The 19,063-nt window shown below is 41.8% G+C and overlaps 1 protein-coding gene across 3 annotated transcripts in view; it reads right to left on the bottom strand.

The window, feature by feature from the left end:
• Positions 1–2,859: 2,859 nt before the first annotated feature.
• The window catches only part of LOC111971502 (thyroid hormone receptor alpha), a 73,130-nt gene continuing 56,926 nt past the window's right edge, over positions 2,860–19,063 (bottom strand). For all 3 annotated transcript variants that reach the window (XM_023998303.2, XM_023998304.2, XM_023998305.2), the window contains 7 exons: positions 9,280–9,341; positions 8,254–8,375; positions 7,612–7,759; positions 7,254–7,459; positions 4,927–5,073; positions 3,700–3,958; positions 2,860–3,338 (listed from right to left, as the gene is read on the bottom strand). In XM_023998303.2, the coding sequence (XP_023854071.1) occupies positions 3,088–3,338; positions 3,700–3,958; positions 4,927–5,073; positions 7,254–7,459; positions 7,612–7,759; positions 8,254–8,375; positions 9,280–9,341 (1,195 nt within the window). In that variant the 3' untranslated portion in view covers positions 2,860–3,087. The remainder of the gene's footprint in view (positions 3,339–3,699; positions 3,959–4,926; positions 5,074–7,253; positions 7,460–7,611; positions 7,760–8,253; positions 8,376–9,279; positions 9,342–19,063) is intronic.

Here is a 19,063-nt window from a genome sequence, read left to right as displayed (position 1 = left end):
GCTAGTTTCCTGGACCCAGATTAAGCCTAGTTCTGGACTAAGAAGCGTGTTCGATGGAGATTCTCCATTTAAAGAAGTTAATTTGTGTCCGGGAAGAAATGTGTTAAGTTCTAGAATGTAGGTGATATTCCTGGTTTAGTAGTGTGGTTAGTTAAGGTGGTGCAATAGAAACAGTGTAGAGAATGGGAGAATGTGGGGGTAGCGTGGAAGGACATACCTAAGATAACATTTGTCGGTTGATTGTATCCACACTGTTCTGGCACGAGGATGGCCAGCGAGAGCCTGAGGATCCATCAGCTGTGCTGGTGTGATTGATGGTGTCTGAAGGCAGTGTGATCTGCGGTGCTGGTGAGTCTGATTCTGTGTGAGATTGTCAGTAGTCTGGGGACCACTGGCTGTGTGGAAAAGCTCCCCTTTCTTCTACATGTTGTTAATCACGACCCCTCTGGGGAACATTTCCATGTCGTTCCCAGCTAAAGCCAACCCTATTCTACACCTTATCCAAACCAACCGTCTGGTCAAAGCCTGGCTCATTCACAGTGATAAAGAGTTGATTATCATTATGCTGCATATCTTTTATGTATCCTTTATTTAAGCATTAAAGTCACATTGAGATCGGCATCTCTTTTTCAAGTGAGCCATATCACATCTCTGCGCATGTGTTTGAATGACATCCTATTTTCTAGGTTCCTTTAAATCCCCTTGTGGTAATACTGAGAGAGAGTGTGTGTGTGTGTGTGTGTGTGTGTGTGTGTGTGTGGTGACAGAATGTTAGGCACCGTGCTGAAGCTAGGGATTAGGGTAAGACTGCAGGAGAAGGGAGGTATAGCAACAGAAGGCATATACAGGGAAAATACAGGGGGAGACATCACTTTAGTGCAAAACAAATACCCATCAATGGCTTTGAAGGAGAGGGGAGGGGGACATGTAGCGAAAGCTCATAGCTGGCTGGGTGTAGGATTGGATGTGTGGGGAGGACAATCAGAGAGTCATCTCAAAGGCTTTGTGGCTCTCTGGGGCAACCACTTTTCACACTTTAGGAGAAAGGGGGTTGCTACTGTGAATGATGCTGTATAAAGTACATTATGTGACAGGTTGCATCGGCTAGGACTCTCGGTCTTGTCTTGTCTCTGGACCTGCCACATTGAGAACCAGGGTATCCATCCACAGGTGAATACTGCTGAACTGAGTTAAAGATTGGAGTCTTTTTCGTGTTTTCTTACCACAATAACAACGCTTTGGCCTGGCCCGTCCATTGAGCTCATTTGGCTTCCAAGGTGTACTGTCTGTCTTTTCCTTCGAAATAAAGTTTCCTTTGAGTTTTGTCATCAGACAGAGAATATTTATACCCCCAGTGGGTTTGTTGTTTGTCCTGTCTTGAACATACATAGAGGAATCCAGTATGAGACTTGGTCCTGTGTGATAAAATACTTCAAAAAGAAAAAAGTGTAAAAGATCTGCGGCCTCTCACATTTCAGGGGTCATAGAACCATACTGAACGGTGTAGTAGGGGACCAAACAGGTCTATATTGGCGACTGTGGAAGTGTATTTGTTTTGCACTCAGACGGGCAGCTGCTCTGACATGAGAGGTGAGGTAGAATCTGTCAGTGACACCCCCCCGGTCCCTCAACCAATCCCACATCAGAGGGGGTGGGAGTCCTGTGTGATGGGCAGGGCAACATAGAGGAGACACACACAATCTGCAACCAGGAAATGCAGTGCAGCCCAAAAGGGAGATGTAGTGGAGGTTTGGGATGGGTGGAATGACACAACCTAGGTGAGGATCAACTGTCATACGAGGTAAAAGAACAGCAAACTATTGTATTGTGTGTGTACACACAGAGAGAGGTATGTATAGGAGAGGTACACATATACACAGGTAGACAGTTATGTTTACTGTATATATGTGTATTCAGCTTGACAGGTATGTATATTTATATATGCATACGGGTTGAGAGAGGTATGTATGTGCATGCAGGTAGACCGGTGTACTGTATACATGCAGTAAGATAGGTATACAGTACTTGTATGTGTGAGGGTAAAGGGTTGCGTATATAAATGCAGGTACACTTGCACTATTGCACAACAAATTGGATATTGTTTGCATTCATAAATAGGTATGTGTGTTTGCATTGTCATAAAGGGAGGTATATGTGTAACTCTGTGTAAATGAGGTAGGTTCACGAGTACACGTCTTGGCTAGGAGGAGTTTGGGCTGCACATCAGTGGTGGAAGGGAAGAGTCCAAAAGAGAGAAGTGTGGGGGTACACTTGGTAACTGTCCCAGTGGAGGCTGGTGAGGAGGCCGGTGAAGAGGGGAGCTGGAGGGTGGAGCCCCCTGATGGAAGCTCGATTGTGGGACAAAATAAAGTAGCTATCTGCCCTCCTCGAGTGATGGGCAGCTCTGAAAAGCTATGTCAGTCCATGTACTGTATGAATATGTTTTTCTATAGTAGTGTGTGTGTGTTAGGTGAATGTAGATGTACATCAGTAGCTGTATGTGTGAGGTTTGATTTTGTAAAATTGTGTGATTGTAAGTGTGTATGTTTGTGTCAACCATCTGCCTCTCAGAGTGATTGCCTTCCACTAACACAGAGCTCCACCAGTACCAGTACTCCAACCAGACCTTGGGGGTTTGGGTTTGCATACATGTGCACCAGGTGTATAACAACACAGGAGCAGAACACCGCTCAGGGCTGTTAGCTTCCCTGTTAGATAGAGACGCACAGCGCGGCCATAGACCATTAACTCAGAAGGGGGGGGGGGGGCCGCAGCCAGAGAACCCCAACTCAGAGGGGCTCTTGTGGCTGCTGGGCCCCACTTTGAGTTGGGTTGTGGGGCCCAGCAGCCACAAAGAGCCCCAAGTGCGGCCAGGAGGGGACAGAAACAAATCATCAAAACGGCTATGCAAAAGAAAGCCTTTTTGTTTTTCTCTGTGACTTTTTTCTTGGTGACTATCTGTGTTGCTGGTGGTGATACTGTGTTTCACAAAATGAGGAAAGAGGCCAATTTTTACTCCTTTTCTTTCCCCCTCATAATTCCCCCCTCTCTCTTCTATCTCTTCCAGGTCAAAAGTCAGGGGTCAGTTCATACTTCCTGGTCCTCGAAGACCTCCAGGAAGAGCGGAGGGAAGAGTTCGTTGGGACACTCCACCTTCATGTGGAGGAAGCGGCTGGCGTGGCACGCCCCGATCATCCTCAGGTCTGTCACCTTCATCAGCAACTTGGGCCAGAAGTGGGGAATGTTGTGCTTGCGGTGGTTGATGTAGTGCTCGAAGGCAAGCAGGTACGTCTCCTGGCACTTCTCGATCTTTTCTACCGACGTCAGGCCCGAACGATCTGAGAGGATCGCAAAATACATACCTTTAAAGACCAATAATAATAATAATAATAGAGAAATGGTAGAGATATTGAAGCTTGTTCATAAAATGTTACAAACATAGGGAGACCTTCAGTGTGTTCATACAGCTGTTCTTTGTTCATAAAGTGGTTATGTCTGTTCTTAAAGTGGTTATGTCTGTTCATGAAGTGGTTATGATCCTCTGATGTCCTTCCATTGATTGACTGTTTTATCTGTTAATAAAGCAGTTGCGTTTGTTCATAGAGCTGATATGTCTGTTCAAATCACTAATGTCTTTTCATAGCTATTATGTATGTTCATAGAGTTGTTATAACCTTTCACAGCCTCCTGGCTCCTCACCTGAGCTCATGAGGAGCACCGCCTGCAGCAGGGCCACCTCCGAGTCGTCCAGGTTAAACTGCGCCAGACTCTTGCCCAAATCAAAGATGGCGTCCGACACCACGCCCAGCCCGCCATTCTTCAGCTGCTCCCTCTTCACCGCCATCTCGCCGCTCAGGGTAAGTGTCTCGCTCTCTGGGTCGTAGCGCACAGCGGCACGAAGCGACATGATCTCCATACAGCAGCCTTTCAATAGGATGATCTGGTCCTCACAAGGCAGCTGGAGGGAGGAGAGGAGAGGGAGACTGTTAGAGTGTACACGTCATAAACACAATCAGGTCATCCCATGGCAGTGAGGGGCCTGAGAGGAAACCTATAGTCAGCTGAAGTAGAAAGCACTTAAGGTCAAGACACACACACACACACACACACACACACACACACACACACACACACACACACACCACACACACCACACACACACACACACACACACACACACACACACACACACACACACACACACACACACACACACACACACACACACCACACACACACACACACACACACACACACACACACTCTGCAGGTCTCACAAGGTAACTATAGGGCATATGTACATTATACACACAGCCTGGGAACAAACAGAGAGATCATGTTACTAAATATCCAGTAATTCTAGCAGCTACCATAACCACAACAGTTATCAACATTATTCCTCTGCTGGCCAGTGAGACAGTTATTTATAAATGATAGTCCAGCTACAGACTACATAACTGGTGAATCACAACCTTTCGGGACTGTCTGTCGGGATGTGGATGTGAAGGTGAGTACTGTGTGTGTGTGTGTGTGTGTGTGTGTGTGTGTGTGTGTGTGTGTGTGTGTGTGTGTGTGTGTGTGTGTGTGTGTGTGTGTGGTGTGTGTGTGGTGTGTGTGTGTATGAGAAACAGCAGCATTATGTCCTCATTATAGAGCAGTATGAGTCATATAGAGGCGGCAGTGGTGAATATACAATATAACAAGTGTAATAACGCACGCACGTAGGAATGAACAGACAGACACACCATAACAAACAGTTCTGCTGAAGGAGGAGAAAGAGGAGGAGGTAATCACAGTCAAGTGTGTGTTGATGAGCCCCATTAGAGACTCACAGGGCCAAATGAGGACACAGGACAGAGACCGATACACACAGGAACTTACACAAAAACACACAGGCACACACTACACAAAGCGCTTTAAACCCACCTCTGAGAACATGGTAAGTTTTTTGGCAAAGTCGACGACGCGTGTGATGGCGGGGGTGATGATCTTGGTGAACTCGCTGAAGGCCTCCAGGTCTACCTTGTCTCCGTCTGGGGTGGGAGCCCCGGGGGACTGACCTATGTCCTCAGGCTGGGGACACAAAGATGGCGTCTAATGAATTGTCCCGCTGGGCAAACGCAGATCAATCAACCTTCTGGTTTGATATTTCGGTTGTCACCAGATCTGGGTTCAAATTTATGCTCATTTAAGTATTTTGTATTTATATACTTATTTTCATTGCATTTAAGTATTTTCAAATAATGTGGCAGAAATAAACTACTTCTATTTGAAGTATTTGAAACTATTTTTAAATGATTTCCTATAAATAGCCTACTAATTGAAACAATTTGTAAATAGTTGTTTCCAAATACATTATTTCAAAAACCCCTAGGACCTAACAGACCTGGGTTCAAATGCATGGAGTATTTAAAAATGTGTACTTGAAAATAAATGTGTGTGTATTTGAGTACTTTCCAAGAGTATTTCCAAATACATTCCAATATTCCACTACCTTTATTTTCAAATATATAGTACCAGTCAAAAGTTTGGACACACCTACTCATTCAAGGGTTTTTCTTTATTTTTTATATTTTCTACATTGTAGAATAATAGTGAATACATCAAAACTATGAAAACAACACATATGGAATCATGTAGTAACCCAATATTTTTGAAACAAATTAAAAAATATTTTATATTTGAGATTCTTCAAAGTAGCCACCCCTTGCCTCGGTGACAGCTTTGAACACTCTTGGCATTCTCTCAACCAGATTCATGAAGTAGTCACCTGGAATGCATTCTAATTAACAGGTGTTCCTTGTTAAAAGTTAATTTGTGGAATTTCTTTCCTCAATGCGTTTGAGACAATCAGTTGTGTTGTGACAAGGTCGGGGTGGTATACAGAAAATAGCCCTATTTGGTAAAAGACCAAGTCCATATTATAGCAAGGACAACTCAAATATGCAAAGAGAAAAGACAGTCCATCACTACTTTAAGACATGAAGGTCAGTAAATGCGGAAAATTTCAAGAACTTTGTCGATAAAACCATCCAGCGTTATGATGAAACTGGCTCTCATGAGGATCGCCACAGGAAAGGAAGACCCAGAGTTACCTCTGCTGCAGAGGATAAGTTAATTAGAGTTAGCAGCCTCAGAAATTGCAGCCCAAATAAATGCTTTACAGAGTTCAAGTAATAGACACATCTCAACATCAACTGTTCAGAGGAGACTGTGTGAATCAGGCCTTCATGGTCGAATTGCTGCAAAGAAACCACTACTAAAGGACACATAATAAGAAGAGACTTGCTAGGGCCAAGAAACACGAGCAATGGACATTAGACCAATGGAAATCTGTCCTTTGGTCTGATGAGCCCAAATGTGAGATTTTTGATTCCAACCGCCGTGTCTTTGTGAGACGCAGAGTAGGTGAACGGATGATCTCCGCACGTGTGGTTTCACAGTGCAGCCTGTTTGTGTGTGTGCGCGTGTGCGTGTGTGTGAGTTGATGTACTGAGTGAGTGAGTGAGTGAAACGATGTACTGAGTGAGTGAGGTGATGTACTGAGTGAGTGAGGTGATGTACTGAGTAATTGAGTGCGTGAGATTGTACCAGCGCTCCTTCTGTTATGCTTGGTTTCGAGGCTGTTGTTATCAACACCTCAGATATGCACTGATCAATCCATTTCTGAGCAGATCCACGTCAACTTTACTTTGAACAATAAAACCATTTTAACATAGCCTCTGCGTGCTATGTCTTCTTGGCCTGGTTGCCAGGCAACAACTGTTTGGACCTAAGCGCCAAGGCAACCATCGTTAAGGAGACACGTGTGTATGGGGGAAGTACTCTCCTCTCAGAGGGGGCTACGTAGAATTGGTTGCTTAGGCAACAGGGCAGATTCAGTAAGTTATTTTCTGAATGGCATTCCTACTGTTAGTACGAAGCAATGTCTCCCCACAGGAGGTGGCATTCCTATGTATGTCACAAGCAGTCCTCAACCAATCATTGCAGATGACATAAAACAACTATCTGACATAAAACAATAAGGAGATGTGACTTGTGCAATTCAGCCAGTGAGTCAAACCTCCATTCACGAATTGGTGAATGGACCATTATTTTATGAAGATTTTTAATTTACTGAGTAAACCGAGTACACCCACAAATCTACCTGTTGTTGATTAGCTTAACTTAGTCTCGCTTAGCCCTAGCCTATCCTATTTTAGCCTATAGCCTAGCCAACTTTAGATTAGCATAGCATTAGCCTAGCATCTCACCAGGAACTTGCGTTTCTGTTTCCAGTGGGAGCCCTGCGCGTTGGTGTGGTGGTGGGCCTCTGTCACATGGCGGATCAGCTCCCACTCCAAGCTGTCGGGCTCCGGACGTGTCTGTAGAGTCTTCACGATCTCGTCCTTCTTCCTCTTCTCCCGGTTCTCCTCAATCAGACGACGCTTGGCTACCCGCTTAGAGTCATCCAGCACCACTAAGGACACAGAGTTGTTTTGTGAACCTACTGTATTTCAGTGCTAAATGTAGAAGTAATGGAAATGTAAAGCAGTGAGAAGGTAGGTGTGATATATTGTGAAATATATGGTTGACACTTATGGTCCCACACTCATCGAGTGTGACACTCACGGTCCATGGCCATGCCAACTGCGATGCACTTCCTGAAGCGACACAGTTGGCACTGGTTCCTTGTGATCTTGTCGATGATGCAGCAGCCATCGTACTTACAGGAGTAAGCCGGGTGAAGGTTCTTCTGGATTGTGCGCCTGAAGAAACCCTGTGGACATTGCTTGCATCAACTTAGTTATTTCAAAGTACGTTATCAACATAATGACGTTATATCAACCACTTTGGTAGTTTGTTATCTTAGGGGCTAAGTTTAGAAAAATACAATTGGTTCTGCAATGTTGAAAATCCTATAACAAGGTGTGGATACCAAAGTTTATTTTTCAATTTCAACTTATTTATCGAAGAAATAGGGAATTCTTTAAGAAAAGTGCAAGGGTAACAATATACGGTATTTGGATGCAACTGTATATATTTTTTAAATGTCACTAATATAATATGTCAATAATTTTTGAATAATTGTCGATAAGTTAAATTAAATTATTAATTTACACAGTTTGTGAATTAACATTTCCTCCTTTAATGCATATACAAAGTAAAATCAGGTTATTCCCTAGTAGTCACCGTGGAATGCTTAGGTCATATAAAATGTAACCAAACCAGTCCTTGAAGTCCTACAGGCAAGTCATGGGCCATGTCTCTCACCTTGCAGCCCTCGCAGGTGATGCAGCGGTAATGGTAGCCAGTGGCCTTGTCTCCACATACCACACACGGCTCATCCTTCTCCAAGTAGCTGGGGATGTATCCTGGGACAGAGAGGCTCAGTGCTGAGGGAGAGATGGAGAGGAGGAGGAGAGATGAAGTGGAGGAGAAAGAAAGAGGAGGAAAGAGGGAGAAGAGGAGGAAAGAGGGAGAAGGAGGAAGAAGAGGGAGTACAGGAGGAGGAAGAGGAGGAGAAGAGAGGCAGCAAAGGAGGAAAAACAAAGTGGAGGAGAAAGAAGGAAGAGGGAGTACATGAGGAAGAGGAGAGGGAGGGAGCGGAGGAGGAGGAGAGGAAGAAGAGGAGAAGAGAGAAGTGTTAGCACGGGAGCAACAAAAGCACATGTACAGGAGAAGTGTGTATGTGTGTGTTTGATTAGGTCTGTCTGTGTCTTGTGTGGGCACACGCATACACACACACACACATACATACATATACCCACCCACCCACACACCCTGACCTAATAGCACTCCAGGGGAAATCCTAAAGTCACTCACCACCTAAAGTATTCAGAGTAGAGAAACACATTTACCGTGTGGCGGTGCCAAGACTACACAGCTGAAACATATTTATTCCTGACAATTCTAACTTGGAATCCCTTCTTTTCGAACAATCTACTTAAAATAAATGGTTTCTCTCTCCAACTCATCTCCTGAAACGCGTGCCCGCATCTGAGTCTAAAATACTGAAAGCAATTCTTTGGCAGATTCTACACATACTGTAATACACCATATGGTTTAAGTAGAGAAAATAAATATTTTTAAAATGATTTCACTGACCAGCTAGGAATTCTGTCGTGTGTTTAAAACTCACCCCTCATAAAAATACTTTATAGAAGGGTATCCAAAGCATGTGGCTGAGTGGCTAGAGAGTAAGTGCTTAGCATAGCTAAATGATACAAAAATTTGTAAATGAGCATCGACTTGTCATTAACTGAGGAATAGTGGCCAATGGCTTGTACATGAACTTACCAGACATGCTCTTCAACGAACATGTGCTGTTCTTCCTCTTCCTTTTTGGTCCATTGGGCCACCTGGGTGGGGGGTTAACTTTTTAATTCAAACATACAACCAACACCTTAAAAAATAACATTCCACCACCCACCAACCAATCACCAACCGCCCTGTAACCAAAAATCCCCAAAACACGATCAAAACAAGACAACTACAAAGCATGGCAGCCATACAAATCTCTTCACAAGCTGATTACCATTTCATTGACCATTTCTACCTCCCATCCCCCAAACAACATATTCTTCTGAAAATCCCCCACTGTCATTCAGTTACTAGGTTCACAGTAAGAGAGAGAGAGAGAGAGGGAGACATTAGAAACAGAGGGGGGAGCTAGAAAGAGAAATATGTGCAATTGAATCACAAAATTCATCAGACAAAGGTAGTTTCTGCTTAGAAAATTGAGGTTTCCTAGCACACACCACACACATTACCATCAGTTGATACCCAATGTTACAACACATCTATTTGGGTATTTCTGTTTTATTTTAACATCAAAGTCATTGACGTGTGCTGCTGCTCCCTTTAGGAGGAACTGTTTTCTTTCGCCTGGTCAAGCAGGCTGACCAGTGCACTCACGCTTCCTTTCACTTCACTTGTCAGATCAGGCTAGTTTCATAAGGACAGAGCTCTTTCTCTGTCCTGGACAGATCCCTGTGTCTTTCTCTATCCATATCCTCTCTGACATGGTCAATATAATACACAGTCACTCCCTAACAACACCATTCGTTTTTGGCTCTTTCATTCACTCAGCCTCAAGGGTTCTGTGGTTATGTGGAGAGAGACGTGCCAGGACATTCACTTAACCATGCTCGTGCACACACACACATGTACAGGCGTCACAAGGAGACTAATTCCCTTGACACCATCATTCATCCATGTATGACAGTTTTACAGATCAACCTCCGTCAAGTATCCCTAAATTGTGCTTCATCTAAATGACTGGTCTATCTTTATATAACATCACGTTACAGTTTAAGTGAGAGTTATGATTGGCTTAGCACATTGCCTTCAATGTGAGTTCAGTGATTCTCCATTGTCTCTCCTCCTCTATACCCCTCTCCGTCCTCTCTACCTGTCCCTTCTCTACCCATTTCTCCATTCAATCTCTCCCGGTTCCCTCTCTCCCCTTCTCCATCAGAGATATGTTATTCCCAAAATGGTTTATCCTCCTCTTCAAATGTGAAACTTGGCATTGGCTGTCATATGCTCACACGCACACACCTGTTGATGCAGTAGGGTTGCAGAATATGCATGGCTGCAGTCTGTATATCCCCCTGAGAGATCTGAATAGTATATCCTTCCAGAGCGATCCTCTCGGTACAGTATCTGGGATGCTGTGATGTTGGCTGGGTGCTTCAGCTCTCACTACTCTCTCTCTCACACTCCCTCCCACTTGCTTTCCCTTTCCTTTTCTGGAAGGGAGTAGTTGCTTTGCTTTCACTCTCCCAACCTCTCTCCCTCTTTCCATCTCTCTCTCGCTCATGCTTTCATCTGTTGACCCCTTCCCCCTGATGACAGCCAATTAGTTATAACTAGGGATGCACCTATATGAAACGTTTGGCCGATACCCATAACCGATATTTAAAATTTTAGCGGCCTTTTAAGCATTCTAGTACAATGAAATAGTTTAAAACAAACAAAAAAAAGTTATTTTGCTGGCATTTACGTATGTCCCCATTACCAGTAAAACATAATCAAAACCTATTTCTTTCACTTACTTGCTGTGCTGTTTCATTGTTCAGTCTCAACCAGGATTTCATCATACATGTCAAGCAGTGAAGTTTCAGCTCTGTGCGCACTGTCACTGTGTCCGTTTCCATCTTGTCCAGCTGTCTAACATTTCACGTAAACCCTGTTTGTCTGCATCAAAGTAGCGGTCCTTGTACCTAGCATCGAGCATGGGGGCGACACAGTAGAGGCTCAGAGAGATGCCACCGAATCGCTAGTTCACAACCTCTAGTAGAGTACTTTTATAAGTAAACTCGACGGTCTGTGTTGGCATTTTTGTTGAGCAGTCGTTTCAATGCCATGACAGGGTATCACGTCTGCTGCAGACGCAGTTGAGCTTATTTCTCGAGTCAGTTGTTTGAATAGAGCTAGGAGTGTTCATGTTTTCAAGTTTCAAACATGTTCTCAAATGCCATTGAAATGTCAGCAGCGGTATGATAACCAGCACATTCTTGAACATGCAATACGGCTTTCCTCAGTAGGAAATTCTCATCGACCCACTGTGCTGTCAGACTCAATGCTCATGGGGCTGACATCGCTAGTCCAAATATCAGTCGTGAAGCTAATAGCAGTGACGCCCATAGCAAGTAGCTCATGGATGTGAGTTTCAACAATACTGTGTAACTCCGGTAGGGGAACATCTGAAAAATAGCGCACTTGGTAGTGTGTACCGGTGCTCTACCAGTCAGCGAAAGCCAACATCACAAACGACAGAGAACGGTTGATTGTCAAGGGCAATGAATTCCATTATCTTGGTGTTAATGGATTTCGCCTTTGAGTTGTCTCGCTGAAATTTTCTTACTCTTTCAAATGACTGCTCGACTTGTTAACTGCTTGATCCACACAGCAGACATTGTGGGCTAGGTTAGGAATGCTTTGTTGCGCGTGTAGCGCTATATTTTACGTGGCGTCATTACGTCATCTACCTACGTTATATAGCTATGCACGTCAGCTTTGACATCGGTTTTGCACATCGGCGTTAAACTAGACACCGGGCCGATGCCGATGTTGGCATTTTAGCTAATATCGGCCGATTCCGATATGCTTACCGATATATCATGCATCCCTAGTGATAACTATCACCTTATGTGACAGAGCTTTAGAAGAAACCTCTGCCTCTCTCTGTTCCATCCTTCCCTTCTCAAAATCCCTCAGTCCTCCCCCTCAGAATTACTTGATCTTTAATCCCAAATCACAGAGGCTTTGCTTATGTAATCATGGAGATTGTAGAATACAATAGGACCCACAGCTACCATGTTGTGACATTTTTATGTAACACCTGGTAAGCATTCCAATGATTGTCTTTGAATGGTGTTACAAAGGAAAATAAAATAGGTAAATGTGTTTGATTGATCAATAATATAAATATGTGTTTTATCAATTGCTCTTAGTGCTCAGTCTTTTGAAATTCACTGCCAGTGTTGAATTTAGAGAAAGCACAAACTGAAACACAAGCAGTTTTTTATATATACACTGAACAGAAATATAAACGTAATGTGTGACAATTTAAGATTTTACTGAATTACAGTTCATATAAGGTAATCAGTCAATTGAAATAAACCAGTCAGTATCTGGTGTGACCATCATTTGCCTCATGCAGCACAACACGTCTCCTTTGCATAGAGCTAGTTGACTAGTTGACGTTGGAGGCGGCTTATGGTAGAGAAATTAACATAAAATTATCTGGCAGCAGCTCTGGTAGACATTCATACAGTTAGCATGCTAATTGCATGATCCCTCAAAACTTGTGGCATTGTGTTGTATGACAAAACTGCACATTTTATTGGCCTTTTTTTGTCCCCAGCACAAGGTGCACCTCTGTAATGATCATGCTGTTTAATCAGCTTCTTGATATGCCACACCTGTCAGGTGGATGGATTCTTTTGTCAAAAGAAAAATTCTCACCAACAGGGATCTAAACAAATTTGGGCACAACATTTGAGAGAAATAAGCTTTTTGTTGCGTAGATTTTGGGAATCTTTAATTCAGCTCATGAAACCTGGGACCAACACTTTACAGGTTGCATTTATATTTTTGTTCAGTGTGTATATACAGTACCAGTCAAAAGTTTGGACACACCTACTAATTCAAGTTTTTTTTCTACATACATTTTCTACATTGTAGAATAATAGTGAAGACTTCAAAACTATGAAATAACACATATGGAATCATGTAGTAACCAAAAAAAGTGTTAAACAAATCAAAATATGTTATATTTTAGATTCCTCAAAGTAGACACCCTTTGCCTTGACAGCTTTGCAAAGTGAAAACATGTTTTTAGAAATGTTTGCAAATGTAATGAAAAAGAAATACATAAATATCTAATTTACATAAGTATTCACACCAGAGTCAATACTTTGTAAAAGCACATTTGGCAGCGATTACAGCTGTGAGTCTTTCTGGGTAAGTCTAAGAGTTTTCTACGCCTGGATTGTGCAACATTTGCCGATTATTATTTTCAAAAGTCTTCAAGCTCTGTCAAATTGGTTGTTGATCATTGCTAGACAACCATTTTCAGGTCTTGCCATAGATTTTCAAGTAGATTTAAACTGTAACTCGGTCACTCAGGAACATTCACTGTCTTCTTGGCAATCAACTCCAGTGTAGATTTGGCCTTGTGTTTTAGGTTGGTGTCCTGCTGAAAAGTAAATTCATCTCCTAGTGTCTGGTGGAAAGCAGACTGAACCAGCTTTTTCTCTAGGATCTTGCCTGTAGGATTTTGCTTTAGCTTCATTCACTTTCTTTTTTTATCCTGAAAACATCTCAGGTCCTTAAAGATTACAAGCATACCCATAACAAGATGCAGCTAACACTACGCTTGGAAAAGTTATTTCCTTTGCCACATTTTTTGCAGCACTACTTTAGTGCCTTGTTGCAAACAGGATGCATGTTTTGGAATATTTTAATTTTGTACAGGTTTCCTTGTTTTCACTGTCAATTAGGTTAGTATTGTTGAGTAACTACAATGTTGTTGATCCATCTTCAGTTTTCTCCTATCACAGACATTAAACTATGTAACTGTTTTAAATTCACCATTGGCCTCACGGTGAAATCCCTGAGTTGTTTCCTTCCTCACCAGCAACTGAGTTAGAAAGGATGCCTGTATCTTTGTTGTGACTGGTTGTAGTGATACACAATGCAAAGTGTAATTAATATTACCATGCTCAAGGGAATATTCAACTTCTGCTTTTACTTTTTTTTTTTGTATCTACCAATAGGTATTTGTGGTTGAATCTGCTTGAAATTCACTGCTCGACAGAAACCTTACAGATATTTTATGTGTGGGTTACAGAGATGAAGTAGTCATGCAAAAATCATGTTAACACAATTTTTTTTTATTTTTTTTATTTTTATATATTTTTTTTTTATCTTTATTTTAACAGGGAAAACAGACTGAGACCTGGATCTCTTTTACGGCTGTGCCCTGTGTAAACATGTTGACATGTACAGTTTTAGACATACAGACAAGAACATTTCAAAACATACACAATTCAACAGAAACAATCACAGACAACATCATATTGATCTTCCATAAGCATTTTAAAATGGGCAAGGGACACCAGAGTGTCTAACTTAAGTTGGATCTGCAGTTTGTTCCATGAATAAGGTGCAAAGGAACTGAAGGCAGTCCTACCCAACTCTGTGGAGACCGCAGGAGTCTCTAATGTAATCCACATCTGTGATCTGGTTTTGAAATTAGTACATCTTGTGGAAATTAATGATGATATATATGGAGGTAGTTTTAAAAGAAGTGCTTTATAAATAAACAAGAGAGCATGTTGCTCTCGCCTCACAGATAGAGAGACCCAACCCACATGTTGATATAGGATACAGTGATGAGTTCTGTAACTATCACCCGTGATAAACCTGAGTGCACAATGGTAAATAGCATCCAGTGGTTTTAATGTGTTTGCCGATGCATGCATATAGATAATATCACCATAATCTAAAACGGACATAAAAGTAGCCTGCACAATTTTTTTCCTATTTACAGAGGACAGACAAGCACTGTTTCTGTAAAGGAATCCTATCTTGAATTTGAGCTTTTTTCCCAATTCAGTAACATGTTTTTTAAAAGAAAGCCTATCATCTAACCATACCCCTAAGTATTTATATGCAGAGACCTTATTGATTTGAGTACCATCCAAGCTAGTGATTACAAACGTGTTTCTAACTGAGAGTTTAGACCTAGAAAAAAACATGACATTTGTTTTCTTAGCGTTTAAAACAAGTTTAAGCTGTAAAAGAGACCCCTGTAGTATCCTAAAATCAGACTCCAACTGCATTAAAGCTTGGTCCGCTGTTGGAGCAATAGAGTACATCACTGTGTCATCTGCATATAAATGGAATTTACAATATCTGACATCATCACCAATGTTGTTTATATAAAGTGAGAACAATAGTGGGCCAATTATTGAACMCTGAGGGACCCCTTTAAGTAACTGTAAGGGGTCAGACTTGACCCCATCGACCATGACGGCTTGAGTTCTATCTTTAAGATAGTCATAAAACCATCGGCAGGCATCAGTGCCCAGTCCTATAGATGACAGCTTACTCAAAAGGATAGCATGGTCTACAGTGTCAAAAGCTTTTGACAAATCTACAAACAACGCAGCACAGTGCTTTCTATCGTCTAAGGCATTTGCGATATCATTTACAACAAGCATAGTGGCCGATGTGGTACTGTGTTTAGATCTAAAACCAGATTGATTGGTACTAAGAATACTGTTAGCAGAAAGAAAAGATTGTAACTGTTTGTTGACTATAGATTCTAGAATCTTTACCAGACAAGGGAGCCTAGAGATGGGTCGATAGTTATCCAAATCACTACCGTCACCTCCCTTATGTAATGGCAGAACAAAAGCTGCTTTCCACACCTTAGGGATATTTCCTGTGCTTAATGTTAGATTAAAAATGTGTGTTACTGAACCAGCAAAAATAGGTGCGCACACTTAATAAGTACGGGTTTAAATTGTCAGCGCCTAAGGATTTCTTAGTATCAATGGCACACAGGGCAATTAGAACCTCTGCTTCAGTTATTTTCTGGAAACTAAAAACAGGGTTACCATTTTTCAGAGTAACGGTTGAAAAGCAAGACGAAAAATCAACTAACTGGCCAGTACCACAAAGTCACTTTTCCTTTCAAATAAAAAAAACCAGCAGAGATGAAATGCTTATTAAAAGCATCACAAATATCATTTTTTTCAGTTAGAATACAGAAGTCTGAGATAATTTGCTTAGGAAGAGAAACAGCAAGAATTCCCCCGTTTCAGTGAATTAACGGTTTTTCCAGAATTTTGCAGGATCTCCTGCAGAATCTGTCATAGCATTAAGGAAGTAATTTGATTTTGCCTTTTGACAGCTGCAGTACATTTATTTCTCAATTGCCTAAAAAACAGCCAATCAGCTGGAGTACCTGTTTTCCTCGCCAAGGCCCAGGCCCGATTCTTTTGCAGGAAAAGACCTGACAATTCAGGGAGAGAACCAAGAACTGGTTCGGTTTCTTACTCTGTGATTCTTAAGCGGGCATGTTTATCAGACATAGAGGTAACAATAGAAGAGAAAAAAGCAAGGGCTAAAACCGGGTCCAGAAAGCAGCAAGTGGATAAAAGCTCAGAGTGATATAAGTCAAGGATAAAAGCTTGCTGTGAGAAATGTTTATAATTTCTCTTAGAGATTATACAGGGATCAGAGTGTTTCAGCCTGGTATCTCTAATACAAGCAATAGGGCAGTGGTCACTGATATCATTTGCAAAAACCCCACTGGCTGTGTATTTATGGGGGTATTTGTTAGAAATAATGTCTAGTAGAGTGGATTTTACTGGGTTCTTAAAGTTGGGACGGGTTGGTTTAGTTATCAGCTGAGTTAGATTTAGCTCAGTACAAATGCCTTTTAATTATCGGATACTGGTGAGCCAATCCAGGTTAAAATCTCCAAAATCAGTAATTCAGAGTTTGCATAATTAGACAGTATATCAGATAATTTGCATAGAGTACAAGGAGGAGCTGAGGGGGGGCGATATACCCCTGCTAGAGTTAAATGAGCATTATTACCAAGTACCACGTTTAAAACTAGACATTCATATTGCTTTGAGACAGAGGTTGATATGGACACAGAAACATTTAAGCAGCATTTAACATAAATCGCAATACCACCACCTCTACCAACTCTATCAGTTCTATAAATATTGTATCCAATCAACTGAACATCTGAATCTGGCACAGAATCACACAGCCACGATTCAGATACAATCAGAACGTAAACATTTGATTGTGAGACCAAAATTTCAATAAAGTCCAACTTTTGGATCAGGCTTCTAGCATTCAAATGAATTATTCCAATACCATTGCTACGGGAATTCATATCAGATGGAGTATCCAAGGTAGCACCTGAAGCTGCACTGGATGAGCAATAAACCATTTTCGAGCTATTGACAGAGCTCAATTTTATGGGGACAAGATTACTACTAACAATACCTCTCTGCATGTGAGTAGTATTCGCAATACGGTGATTGGACAATAATCTAGGAATTGCAGAAAGGTTGTTAACTGTAGTTTGTTCCATATTTGCAATTGAGGAACTAATTAATGAAACTGGGAGAGGAGCATTGAACATRGTCTGATAGGGGAGCGTACAAACCCAAAAGTCAACCCCGAGAATACACAACGTCAGGTATCAAAGGCTCTACATGAGGCAAGAGTAAGAGACATGTTACTGCACACAGAGTGAGTTTATGCAACTTATTATGTGATTTGTTAAGCACATTAACACCTTTACTCCTGTACTTATTTAGGCTTGCCATAACAAAGGGGTTGAACACTTGACATTTCAGCTTTTGATATTTTATTAATTTGTAAACATTTTGAAAAACGTAAGTCCACTTTTCCATCATGGGGTATTTCTTTAAATTCAGGCTGTAGTATAACAAAATGTGGAAAAAGTACAGGGGTGTGAATACTTTTAGGCACTGTATATACAGTACACACTATACAGTGTATTCGTAAAGTATTCAGACACCTTGACTTTTTCAACATTTTGTTACATTACAGCCTTAAATTGTTTTTATTCCATCAATCTACACACAATACCCACAATGACAGAGCAAAAACTGTTTTTTAGAAATKATGCAGATTTATTAAGAATAAAAAACTGAAATATCATATTTACATAAGTATTCAGACCCTTTACGCCGTACTTTGTTGAAGCAATGATCATGATCATAATGATCATTATCATCAGCATGGTCCAAGATGGCGTAGCAGTGTAGACGTGTTTGTTTAGTCCTCTCATGTACGTTTGTATTTTTCGTATTTCTTGTATATATAAAAAATAAAATAAAATATCTATCTCTTTTCGATTTTTAATTCGATTATACCTTCCTGTAACCTACCTCACCCAATGTGATACGGAATCGCTATTATTTTTTAACTTTGGAACACATTCAAGAACCCCCAGTAGCTAACCAGCTAATCAGCTACAAGCTATTTAGCCATTTTTAGCCGCTGCTAGCAGCTTTTACCTTCTGCACAGACACCAGCCCTGTTATTAGCCTGGATATTACTCACCAATTTACCAGCATCGGACTGTCTCTCGACAACAACGCCGGATTCCTGCCGTAATCCCTGAGCCACTACTTCTGATCCTCACAGCTAGCTTGCAGCTAGCGCCACTGCCACGAAGCTAGCACCAGTTAGCAAACACAATTCTACAATCACAACCTCTCTTTCGCCATCCGGCTTGGATTCTCTGTCGACACGACCACGTCTGGTCTGCAGACAAATACCCCATCCGCTGTGCCCTCAACCGGCCTCCGTCTGAGCAGACCCCCTCCGTCTGAGCAGACCACCCCCGGGCTACTAACTTTAATCGCCGCGTGCTAGCTTAGTGGCGGCCTCCCTGCTCCATCTACGGCTGCCCCCTGGACACTATGATCACTTGGCTACATAGCTGATGCCTGCCGGACTGTCCATTAATTCACGGTACTCCATTCTGTTTATTTGTGTTTTATCTGTC

The sequence above is a fragment of the Salvelinus sp. IW2-2015 genome, linkage group LG13 (genome assembly GCF_002910315.2).
Source record: "Salvelinus sp. IW2-2015 linkage group LG13, ASM291031v2, whole genome shotgun sequence".
Taxonomy (NCBI): Eukaryota; Metazoa; Chordata; class Actinopteri; order Salmoniformes; family Salmonidae; genus Salvelinus; species Salvelinus sp. IW2-2015.
This window is presented reverse-complemented; position numbering and strand designations above follow the sequence as displayed.